This window comes from Phoenix dactylifera, chromosome 13, assembly GCF_009389715.1.
Source record: "Phoenix dactylifera cultivar Barhee BC4 chromosome 13, palm_55x_up_171113_PBpolish2nd_filt_p, whole genome shotgun sequence".
NCBI classification, from domain to species: Eukaryota; Viridiplantae; Streptophyta; class Magnoliopsida; order Arecales; family Arecaceae; genus Phoenix; species Phoenix dactylifera.
Genome location: NC_052404.1, coordinates 5,227,039 through 5,238,451, shown reverse-complemented (window position 1 = coordinate 5,238,451; position 11,413 = coordinate 5,227,039). Strand labels below are relative to the sequence as shown.

The 11,413-nt window shown below is 40.9% G+C and overlaps 1 protein-coding gene across 1 annotated transcript; it reads right to left on the bottom strand.

The window, feature by feature from the left end:
• Positions 1-7,990: 7,990 nt before the first annotated feature.
• On the bottom strand, positions 7,991-10,484 carry LOC120112959 (NAC domain-containing protein 83-like). Its single transcript, XM_039133181.1, has 3 exons — positions 9,282-10,484; positions 8,843-9,126; positions 7,991-8,751 (listed from the first exon to the last, which is right to left on the bottom strand). The coding sequence occupies exons 1-3, from the start codon at positions 9,436-9,438 to the stop codon at positions 8,266-8,268; spliced, it is 927 nt and encodes a 308-aa protein (XP_038989109.1). The 5' UTR covers positions 9,439-10,484; the 3' UTR covers positions 7,991-8,265.
• Positions 10,485-11,413: the final 929 nt, after the last annotated feature.

Below are 11,413 nucleotides of genomic sequence, written 5' to 3'. Positions count from 1 at the left end.
CAACAAAGAAAAGAAAAACCGTGTAACTAGTAAGAGAACATAATGGAGAAGCCAGCCATGCAGTATATCAGCCATCATATATGCGCAAATGGACATATGAATACAGAAGCAAATAAGTTGGTTCACATGTAATCCGATCGTTATATTTATTTGGTCAAATTTGGATCAGATCAGGTCCTAGATTATCCAGCAGCAGCAAAAACATGAAATCTAATATTGTGCTCAAAACACATTATACCCAAATAGGCCATAAAGTGCCAACATGAAGCTCCAGCATCCGTGGGTAAACATGTTTTAGATTCATACTAGTGGATTTCAATAATATGCTGAAGGCAATGATTTGTGCCACCAAAAGGTGCCTCGATTGGAACCTCAGCTCCTAATATAATCAGCAGCCTCCTAGGGATTCTTCTGTTTCTGTATTGGCTTACTATTGTAGCAACTTGTCAAGGCAACATGTTGGTACAGAGCCCATCAGATACCGATGATATACTGACAGTTGGACGCACCACATTGCCAAAAAGGATTATATTTTTCCTTGCACTCTGTATTTTCACCAAGGTGCTTTGTCCATTCACATTACAATGTTCATTGCTTTTGATTTCATTTTAGGATTGGCACATAACGCATCATCCCAGCAGGTTTCAGGGGCTAGGACCAGCTTTTTACAGAGTTGTTTCACTTACTTTTCTCTCTGCCCAAGTTTTGGATTATTCTTCGTTACAAAACCAGAAATAAATGTTAAAGTCGATCATTTTAATTGGTTATCATCTGTCATTTGGATTCTAGATAGCCTATTAGAAAATATTCACATAATTTGAAGCATTACTTATTCAACCGATTAGGTTTGTTTCCTATCCAGTTTGCTTCAGTTTCCAGTATGAGAAGAGCTTATGACCATCAAAACATAATGCAACATTCCTGTCATCCGTCAAGCATAAAGCAACATTCCTACCATCCATTGACCATAATGCAACATTCCTATCATCAATTGAACATAATGCAAAATACCTATCACCAATATCCTTTTCCTTAGTTGCATTGTTTACTTTGAGGTTTTAAGCTTTTGTAGGTACAAATTTGTGCTCTTTTGGCATTGGAGCCTTTGAACTGCTCCTTGTTGGTCTTTTCAGTAGCTGAATGAATTCTCTCTGAAATTCTTTCTTGAGTTGCATTGTTTATTTTGAGGTCTTAAGCTTATCCAGGTGAAAAATTTTGATGAATCCTTTGAACTGCTCCTGATGGTCTTTACAGTAGCTGAATATGTCCTCTCCAGTGTTGTAGGAACTTCATTCAACCTTTGCTACCCTCTCGTCTAGTCCAATTAGAGAAACAAAGACATGCTTTCCATCGTCCCATTTATATTTTGGTTTCAGATCCCCTTACAAGATATCATATAAAATTATAATAAAATTGGCTCTGTGGGTGAGTAAAACAATATTTCATTAACTTGTTTTCCTTACTTTCTCAACCTTTAGAATTATGGTGGACCAGAAATCTTATTTTATGGGATCAAAAATTTACACTAACCGCCTTTGTGATCCCAACTAGTGAATTTAATCCATCTTTTCAATTCCTCGGGTTGATCAAATTTTTTTTATTGTTCCTTGCGCTACCAAAATTTTGCAAACTATTTCATTTCCCAAGTCAGTCGCTTTGTTAGCCTTCGTGGCTCGTTTAATTGCTTCTCTTTTTACCACTTGACCTATAGATTTCAGATTTTGACTCATAAAACTTTAACTGGTCTATTCCTACAACTGACCTGACAACTAGCATGATCCACTGTGCAGCCTCTATCTGTTTTTTTTCTTTATTTTAGACATTATGTAGCCCATTGATCAACAAAGATTATTTTCCCTAGTCATTTACGTAGTAAATGATTTTCCCATTGAGATGCAACAAAGATTTCTTTGAAATTCTCTTTCCCTAGTCATTTACGTGGACTTTTCATTTGTGATCTTTTTTGTGTCTAAAACAATTGAGTGTGACCTTTTGTGTCTAAAACAACTGACAACTCCCACTTTTCTGCGTACTGTTACTACAATGGAATTAAACATTGGTGACTCTACTTCCATCAGCCTTGCATGAGTCACCCAACAAATCCTTCAGTCTCAAATTTCTAACTTATCCACAATTTCCACTGATCATATTGCATCAAGGAAGAGCTGCTAATATCAGCTCGTTGCTCCTCACAACTTCAAGATAATCATGATTTGTGCATCAATCTTTATGCAAGTTTTGTCTTCAATGATGTCGCATCATCTAAAATGATTACCATGAGATGTGACTATCTTCCTTTCCAAGCAGCATCATTAATCCTCATCTCCAGTTAGTCTAAAATGTCTGGAATTACTGCAATGGATGTATACTTCTACATATCTTGCTTGCCGGTCTACTTGCTGATAATATAGCTCGTCTTCTAGTCCACTACATTGTCAGGTGATTAATTAGCAAGCTGACTTAGGACCAGCCAAAATTAACCCCATAATCATGAAATTCTATGTTGTAGAGGTCACTAATCTAAAGGTTGATTTGCTCATAAACACTTGCTTTAGCCTCCTTCAGCAGCCAAAGATCACTTGCATTTAAATCTATCAAGTCTATCACAAGAAATTGTACTTGTTCAGTTGTTTGGCAAGCTTACAGATCATGCAGAGTGTCCAAACATAAGATGTGCATGACATTTCTATTAATTAAATATAGAACTAGATCCAGATAGACCCAAAGTGTATTGTATAGAAAAAGAAACTAAACTAATACAAGTGGATGGAGAAGGTGGCACATCAGCTGAAACAATTTCAGCAAGATGTTCATGACCTATGTGGGGCCTCATTGTCTCTGTCTCATCACAATTAGTTTCTTGATACACCAACCATGGGCAAAAGCCGAATGAGAAAATGGACTCATGATCAGTATGTTAGTTAACTTTAAAAAGTTTTCTACCCAAAAGTTGGCTAAGAGGGTTTGTATCCATATCAGGAACTCACTCATACAATATATTTGATGTCTTGGCCCATATTATCTCAGCTAAAATAAATTGATATATCATGAAACATAAGCCAATAAAAAAGGATCTCACCCAGTTATGGTTCCGGCAATCTGGTATCCTAAGAGGGGTGAACTGAAGGCAGTCCTGGCCATCGTTTTCCGAACTGACCTGAATCGGGCGGGCATGGGGTCCTGGGAGAGGCGAACTGAGGACAATCCTAGGAGAGGTCATTCAAGACCTCGGTGCTCACCCGGTTCAGGTTGGTTCGACAGACGATGGTTAGGACTGCCCTCAGTTCACCCCTCTTAGGATACTGGATTGCCGAGACCATAACTGGGCAAATTGGGCAATTCGGCCTGTACTAAACCAAACCGACACAAAATCAGAATGGTTGTCCATTCAGGTCGGCTCAACTTATAAAAACCTTCCAATCCTTCTCAATTGCACCCACCCTCTTCTCCCCTCTTCGACACCAACCGACACTATCGCCTTCAAACCAAAGTTCTAAATTCCATGGGATGGGGATGTCCCAATTTGCCCATGGAATAGGATGCATCGCCATTCCAAAATTCCGACACTTAGGACAAGCAATGGCCAAGGATATGCCGATCGAAATGTTGGGACAATAGTGGGACAGTCTTGTCCCGACACTCAAAATGGTACCCTATCCTAGTGTCCTACAGTACATTCCAATGGGATTTGAGACCATGCTTCAAACAACGCCGAAGACGATTTGTCATCCTGACGCTGCAGATGATGCTATCATCCTCAATCGACATTGAAGATGACACTGCCACCCTCAATCGACGACATGGAGGCCCTCACTGACATGTCAGACCCCGGTCTATGGCTAGGATTAGGATTCGAGGCTTCTGACTACCGTTGTAGATGAGGTAAGTCCTGGTCTTTCTCTCTTTTCCCTCCCTCCTCTCTGTAAGCCGTCTCTCTCCCTTCCTATCCTTCTCTCTCTCCCCCTCTCCATAAACCCTATACCTCTCCCTCCCTCCCTCCTTCTCGTTCTTCCTCCCTCTCCTCCCTCTCCCTCTCTCCAATTTGGTACGCCTCAAATCAGTACGGTACATACCGGTACCATACCAAATCACTTGCCGGCTGGTACAACCAAAGATAGCTGAATCGGTACCGGTAGGTGTACTGGTTGGCACTGATAGCTCTAGTTCGGCTTGGTTCATGCATCCAAAGCCCTAAAAAAAATTTGGAACTACGGCTGGTATGGGCTAGTTCGGGCCGGTATGGGCTAGTTCGGGCCGGTAAGGCCCGATAGCGACCGGTAGGGCCAGTACTGCTTTTTAACGCCAAATCAGACCGGTTCGGTACGGGCTGACCTAGTCGGTATAGGCCGGTTCAGCATTCCTTAGGTAACCCACAATACCTGTCCAGTGAACCCTGGTCCTAATTTGTGTCTTCGGGGCTTCTGACTACCGTTGTAGATATGGTAAATCCTGATCTTTCTCTCTCTTCCCTCTCTCCTTTCTGTAAGCCATCTCTCTCCCTCCCTATCCTTCTCTCTCTCCCCCTCTCCACAAACCCTCTCCCTCCCTCCCTCCCTCCCTCCCTCCCTCTCGTTCTTCCTCCCTCTCCGCCCTCTCCCTCTCCCCAGTTCGGCACGCCCCGAATCAATACGGTACATACCGGTACCATACCAAATCACTTGCCAGCTAGTACAACCAAGGATCGTCGAACCGGTACCGGTAGGCGTACATGCATCCAAAAGCTCAAAAAAAATTTGGAACCAGTACGGCCGGTATGGGCCAGCTCGGGCCGGTAAGGCCCGATACCGACCAGTACGGACCAGTACTGCTTTTTAACGCCAAACCAGACCAGTCAGAGCCGGTACCGGTTCGGTATGGGCTGAACCGGCTGGTACGGGCCAGTTCAGCATTCTTTGGGTACAACCCACAATACCAGTCCAGTGAATCTTGGTCCTAATTTGTGGCTTTTTTTTTATACAATGGCTGCCCCAGAACTTTAACCTGCATCATTATGCTTGTCGGCCTAAATATTTTACCATTATACCAACCAATGACCCCTTTAGAGCATAAACCATTATCATTTCAAAATAACAACCTTAGATTTCCTAATCAGTCCACCATTTTAAATAACTTTTGTTGTTAAAGTTAAAACTAGTGTTGTTAAATGCTAATTAGTCTCAAATTTACTATATTTGCCAAGATTTCATTTTTAGCGGTCCTAACATACCTATTAAGATCCAGAAATATCTTTGCCTTTCCTTTTTTGGCCTAAGTTTCCATAACCGTGATAAGCTGATATCTCGATCCATCTTTCTCAGCCACACGCTGAGATGGCGAAGATCTCCAAATTTCAAAACTATGAAGCAAGCAAAGACATAAGCAGAAAAATCGAGTATGAAAATGAATAGCAATATCAAATGGAAAATTCCCGATTGCTTAGCAAAAATGCAATTGCCATTAGATGTAAAAATATTGAAGGGAGAGTATAAGAAACTAAAGTGAACCAACATAGAGGCATCAAAAGCCCTATACTCAAATCCACCAATGACCAATCTGTACTTTCAGGACCTACATCCGGTCAACACACAGCAAAAGTGGGAGGTAGCAGGAGAATAGGCAACACTCCATGTGAAATAAAATTGGCCCAGGAATGGATTGTAAGATCAACAAATTTGGAAGCTGTCGAGTTATTAAGTAATAGAAGCACTAGATGTGCTAGAAGACTGATCCACTTAAGAGGCCAAATGGGGAAGTAATTGTATAGGGTTATGGACAACCTTTTTCTTGGCTAGCTTAAAACAAGCACCAATTATGTGTTTTGTGGCTCTGTAATAGCACTTTTAAGAAGTCAGCAGTGGGTTTAGCATAACTGCCATGGTAAGCAGGCCTCTTACCAACAACAAAGAACTAGTAATAAACTTGGCAAAAGATGGTCTATAGATGAAGAGTCAAAAAATAAAGAATCTGATTTCAGATCAACTTGAACACCACTCAAAAAATGCAGTAGAAAGAATAATTTGGGGTGGTATGGCAAATACAGCTTTTCAAGTTGATTGCCATGATAAAATAGTTCTTGAGCTCCTTCCAAAGCTGAAAAAGCATTCAAAAATTGTTTACGATTTGAATGATGCCAGGTAACCTATTTTTCCTTTTCTTGACTAGGTAGTTATTTATTTCTTGTTCTTTATACCTGAAAAGCATGTACATTCAATTATCCTAAGCTAGTTAATGAAATCTCCATTTTTTTTCCAAATTAGCCACTTTCTCTAAAGGATCATCTGAATCTTGGAGAGAAGATATCAAGAGTTCAAGAGGTTGCTTGGGGAAGATAATATAGATTATGCTACTTACAGCTAATATCAAGAGGAAACACCCTACTCATAGATTGCACTAATTCAAGAGGATTGAGTACTTTGAGATTTAGAAGATGCAGGCTGGCCTAGTTCTATCAATCTCTTGTCAATTGGAACCTAATTTCTATGTTGTCAAATGAAATGGGTTATGTGTGCCTTGGGGATGCCAGGGTTGATTCTATGATAGACATTAATTCTTCCATAGACATCATGAGGTTTATGAAATTTAATTTCCTACCTATACATGCAAGAGTAAAATGGCTACATCCGAGATATGTCATCCCCGTACTGAACCCCGTACCGTTACCACTTTGTTACTGTATAGGTACACCTGGTATGGGGGTCGGTTCGGTGTACCGAGTGTCGGTAAGCCTCCCGTATCGCGTACCGATACTGAACTGATATAGTACGGTACGGTATGACATACCTTGGCTACAAATGATTAGCCCTTTGGTGTGTTCTGATGCTATGGATGCTGCAACAAGTAGAATCATCTCTGTAAATATCCCAAGAACATCAAGATAGAGAGCATCAGTTGGTGGAGTTGGAGCAATCCAAATTTCAAATCAGCACAAAATTACTTAAGGTCATCATTAGCTCTGAAAATGATAAGAGTGCAAACCTTGATTTGCTGTACCGATCGATACCGATGCGTATCGACCGTATCTTACCATACTGATACATGGTATGGGAGGAGTATCGAGTGTCGGTATAAAGAGCTATCTCATGTACCGGGCGTACCGATCTATAATAGGATGGTACCTATATGGGGACCGGAACAAAGGTGGCGAACCTTGATGCAAACAACTTATGATAACTTTCTTTGGTTCAATTTCTTTCTTTTTGCCAAGCGAAAGGGGCAAAGTCAAACAGATTTATTGTCCTCTAACAGCTGTATTTCTCCAGAATAAGGAATTAGTGTATCATAAGGAGGAACCTATGCATCTATCATGTGTTTATTGCTTTAATCATTAAAGTGAGAATCGCTAGTGAGCAAGACAGAGTTCCATTGCCCTATCCATCAACTTTCATATCCTTATTTTCTTTCATTTCTGTTATGATCTCTCTCTGAGTTTATAACATCATTTCTTTCTACGTAAAGTCTCATTCGGACTCCAAATCTACTGCCCTCAGCATATCCAAAGTAAGAAGGGATCGGGACACCACATGAAACATTTTTCATAAGATTTCTTTTTCAAAATAATTATTTTCTAATCATGGAAACTAGTCAATCTTCAATATCTACTTGTTTTAGTGTCATTGCTTCCCTGGGCATCCAAAGCCAGATGGCACAGATATATTAGATGCCAGCGACTCTTGATTGCTGCATGGAATTGGAACCGTGCATGAAAATTTTCAGAAGATTAGTTTTTCGTAATGATTATTTCCTAATCATGGAAACCTATCAATCTGCGACGTTTGCATGTTCCAGCTCGTGGAGGCTATAGTCAAAATTGTGGATCCTTTCTCTAACTTTGCAGTCAAATATCCATAAGGAAGGCTAAGGCATTACGGTGCAGGGATATGGTAAACTTGTCACTACTTTCAGCCATACAAATTATGGCACATTGCCCTTGTTTGCAGAAGGATGATTGATGCAAAGATGCACATGGAACAGATATTGAAAAAACCCAAACTGCATGTGAAAAGAGCATTAGAACTATAGTTCTACAAATCACAATACAGACTAGTTGAGTAGCAAGGAACAGGATAGAAAGACAAACAGCTAACTTGCTGATAAATTGCAATACATTCAATTTAATTTACCATACTGGGTATATTACAACATTAGTGTATCCCAGGCTGAGTTTCATTCCTACACTTTCCTTTGTTGTGTACAAAATAAACTTACATAATGCCAAAAATTTAATCCTTGGACCCTATCTTAGATAACCTGCTAACTGTTTACTTCCCACTAGTTTCATCACTCCTCTTAGCAGAACCAGTTTACACCTTGCTCACCAAGTTGAGCATTACTGGGTGGAGCAGCTTGAATTGGCAGGGGAAGCCAAGCTGTATCCTCCTCCAAGTTGGGGAAATCTTGTTGAATCAAATTACAAAAACTTTCAAGCTCTTCAGGGTTCTTTGTGATCCAGTCACAAGAAAAAGGAGCAGGTGGTTGCTCTGGAGGACTGTCTTCAATGCCAGTGCCAGGGACAATATGTGAATCACCAAATGGTAGGAGAGATCGATCCACTCCAGTGCCACCGCTGGACAAAAGGGCTGCAACTCGGGAAAAACCAGGGATATCCGTGACCGTGTCATGTTGGAGGTGTGTGAAGTCTGGTAGCAGACCAGCAGCATTGCCAGGCTCCTCCTGTTCTGCTTCATTGTCTTCTTCACTGGAATCATCACTGGCCTCATCATCCTCAGCTGTATTCCCTTTATGATGGATCTCGCACAGCACCCAATCACTTCCCTACAAAAGAATTAATACGCAAAAGAATGGCGTATGAATAAGATGGAGTGGTGTCAGGTAGTACGAAAGAAAGGCATGAGATCAATCCTACTTGGTTTGCAGTTGGCTGATGCTGCTTGGATTCCTCGGAAAGACGATACTCTTTCATGATCCAACCAGTCTTCTTAGACCTGCCGTTGCCCTCATAGTAGGTCAAGGTTTTATATACCCCACCAGTGTATTGTCCACCATCCGTAAGAACTGGCTTGTCTCCGGCGCTGCAAATCCAGTGGCCTCCATTCTTGACCCTGCGATCTCTATGCTTTTTGTTCTTGGACCTCTTATCCAACTTGGTGAAGAAGTATCTACTCTTTATCCTCGTATTTGGAAAACGCTCTGCAAAGAATCAAGAATCAAGAATCAAGAATCAAGAATCAAGAATCAAGAATCAAGATCCTTCTTTCATCGTTTGAAAGGAAAAAACAAAGAAAGAATTGAAAGCGAGCAAGATGTATATCTTGGCTAATAAGAGAAGAGAGAATAGGAGTTACTATGGAGGACTGCTGGCTGGTGGTTGTAGAGCTCGACTTCCTTGATGATGTTGGTGGGAAGGGGTTTGCCGGAGTCCTTTTCTTTGAGGTACTCGATGAGTTCCTCCATGGTGGGAAGAAACCTATACCCTCGGGGAAACTTCTCCTTCTCTCCCATATCAGTCTTTCTGTTAATCTGCGCTCCAAGATTGCTCCAATCCCGAACAGAGAAGTGTCTCTGTAAATAGAAGGAGAAGAATAAGGAGGAGAACAAGAAGTAGAAGAAGACCGTTATGATTCGAGCGCTTTTCTCCCAATCTCAGTCGGCTTCCAGATTTTAAACCCTCAAAACCACGCGTTTATAATACGCTCAAGATTTCTTTTGTTCCTCCCAGCGTATTAAGTTTTCTTGAAACCCAAAACAGAGCTACAATGGACGCTAACAACGGCTAATTTTCCCAGGGTGCAGCTGTTATACGGTTTTCCGTACAGATGTTATACGATTTTCCCCCCAGCGATCAGCGCAGAGCTTAATCCGCAAATAATGGGAGATACGCATATAACGGTTATTTTTTCCGGTTGTTATTTAACTGTCAAAAAACGGAACCAACCTGGGGACTCCTGTTAGCCCCCGAACAAAAAGTAAGGCCACGGTTTGCTGGAATTGAGGGAACTGGGGCGTGGGCCCTCACAAGCTTCGTCTTAGATTAAAGAACGTGTAATTGTGTTCTTATCTTTCTATCACCTTGCGTGTATAATTTTATCAGTGTATCTATCTAAGACATGGGCTTTCGGAAAAAATGCCGAACCTAATTGTTATTGTCCCTGGAGAACCAAGAACTGGCTTGCTCTGTGTGGGAGGCACAGGGTGATTTGGATGAACCTTCAAAAATATGCCAAGATGGAGTGAATTGACTTTGATTTGGGAATGTGGCTTTTGGGCCATTTTCAGTAGTCGAAGATAAGTTCTGTGGCCTCGTAAATTGGTAATGATAAATACGAACGGAAGTTTTATCGATCTGGCTCAGGAGATCAAACTTTATCTGATTTCTTGCTGATAACAATACCAGCAAAAAGAGGGCGATGCTCTTGGCACCACCTATGTTTGGTTCTCACCAGAGGAGACAAAAGAAACAAGCTTGGAAGTAAATGTCTCAATGTGAATTTTGTTTGATTATGCTGACATGCAAGTCGACCGGTTAAAATAGTTAAAATCAGAGGGACTAGAGTGTTTTTTTCCTGGCCATTTTCTGCATCAGCTTAATGGAACTACCAACTGTTGTGAACAGGTAATTTTGAACCAATTTCCAGCCAAACGGAATATAATGGAACTCGCAGCTGGTGAAATCGGCAAAATCTTATAAAACATCAGGAAAGATGCTTCATGTTTGCATGTTTGTTGAGAAATATGGGAGGCTCCACCAGCCCGGATCAAACGTAGACTGCTCCAAAGTATACCAACAAGAAGAGTACAAACCGTTTAGTGCTTCAGGCATGAATGCTGAATGAATCAGAGAGAACCCAGCGTGCAGTTTGAAAGCAGCAGTAACTTTTGAGGTGAAGCGCACGGGTCAAGAAAACACAAAATATTTGAAGGGAAATGAGATAAATATTTCGGTGTCCTACTTGCTGGGGACTCCCATTCAGTAATAAGATGCAATGGATGCTGGGATGTCGTTCAGTTTACATCCATTTACTGGCTTCTGCTTTCAAAATATACCAAAACCAAATGCAGGTCAATGACATTTGACAGTTCACAAACTCAAACATATACATCTCTAGGACAAAAAGCACAAGATACTTTAAAGCCGGTAAGATGACCAAACCCTTAAAAGCAACTCTATTTGCAAATAATAAAAGTCAAAGCACGAAATAATGATCAAATGTTCATATGAACAAAACAGCAATGTATGCATATATTCAACTAGAAACTTGGTAAAATTCCACTTTATTCGAGAACCCAGTATACCAGTTTTGCTTGCTTTAAGAAACTGATAAACTGGCTCTGTGTCTGAACCATTTACTCGAACCTGTACAAGGGACATAAGCAACAAAGAAAAGAAAAACCGTGTAACTAGTAAGAGAACATAATGGAGAAGCCAGCCATGCAGTATATCAGCCATCATATATGCGCAAATGGACATATGAATACA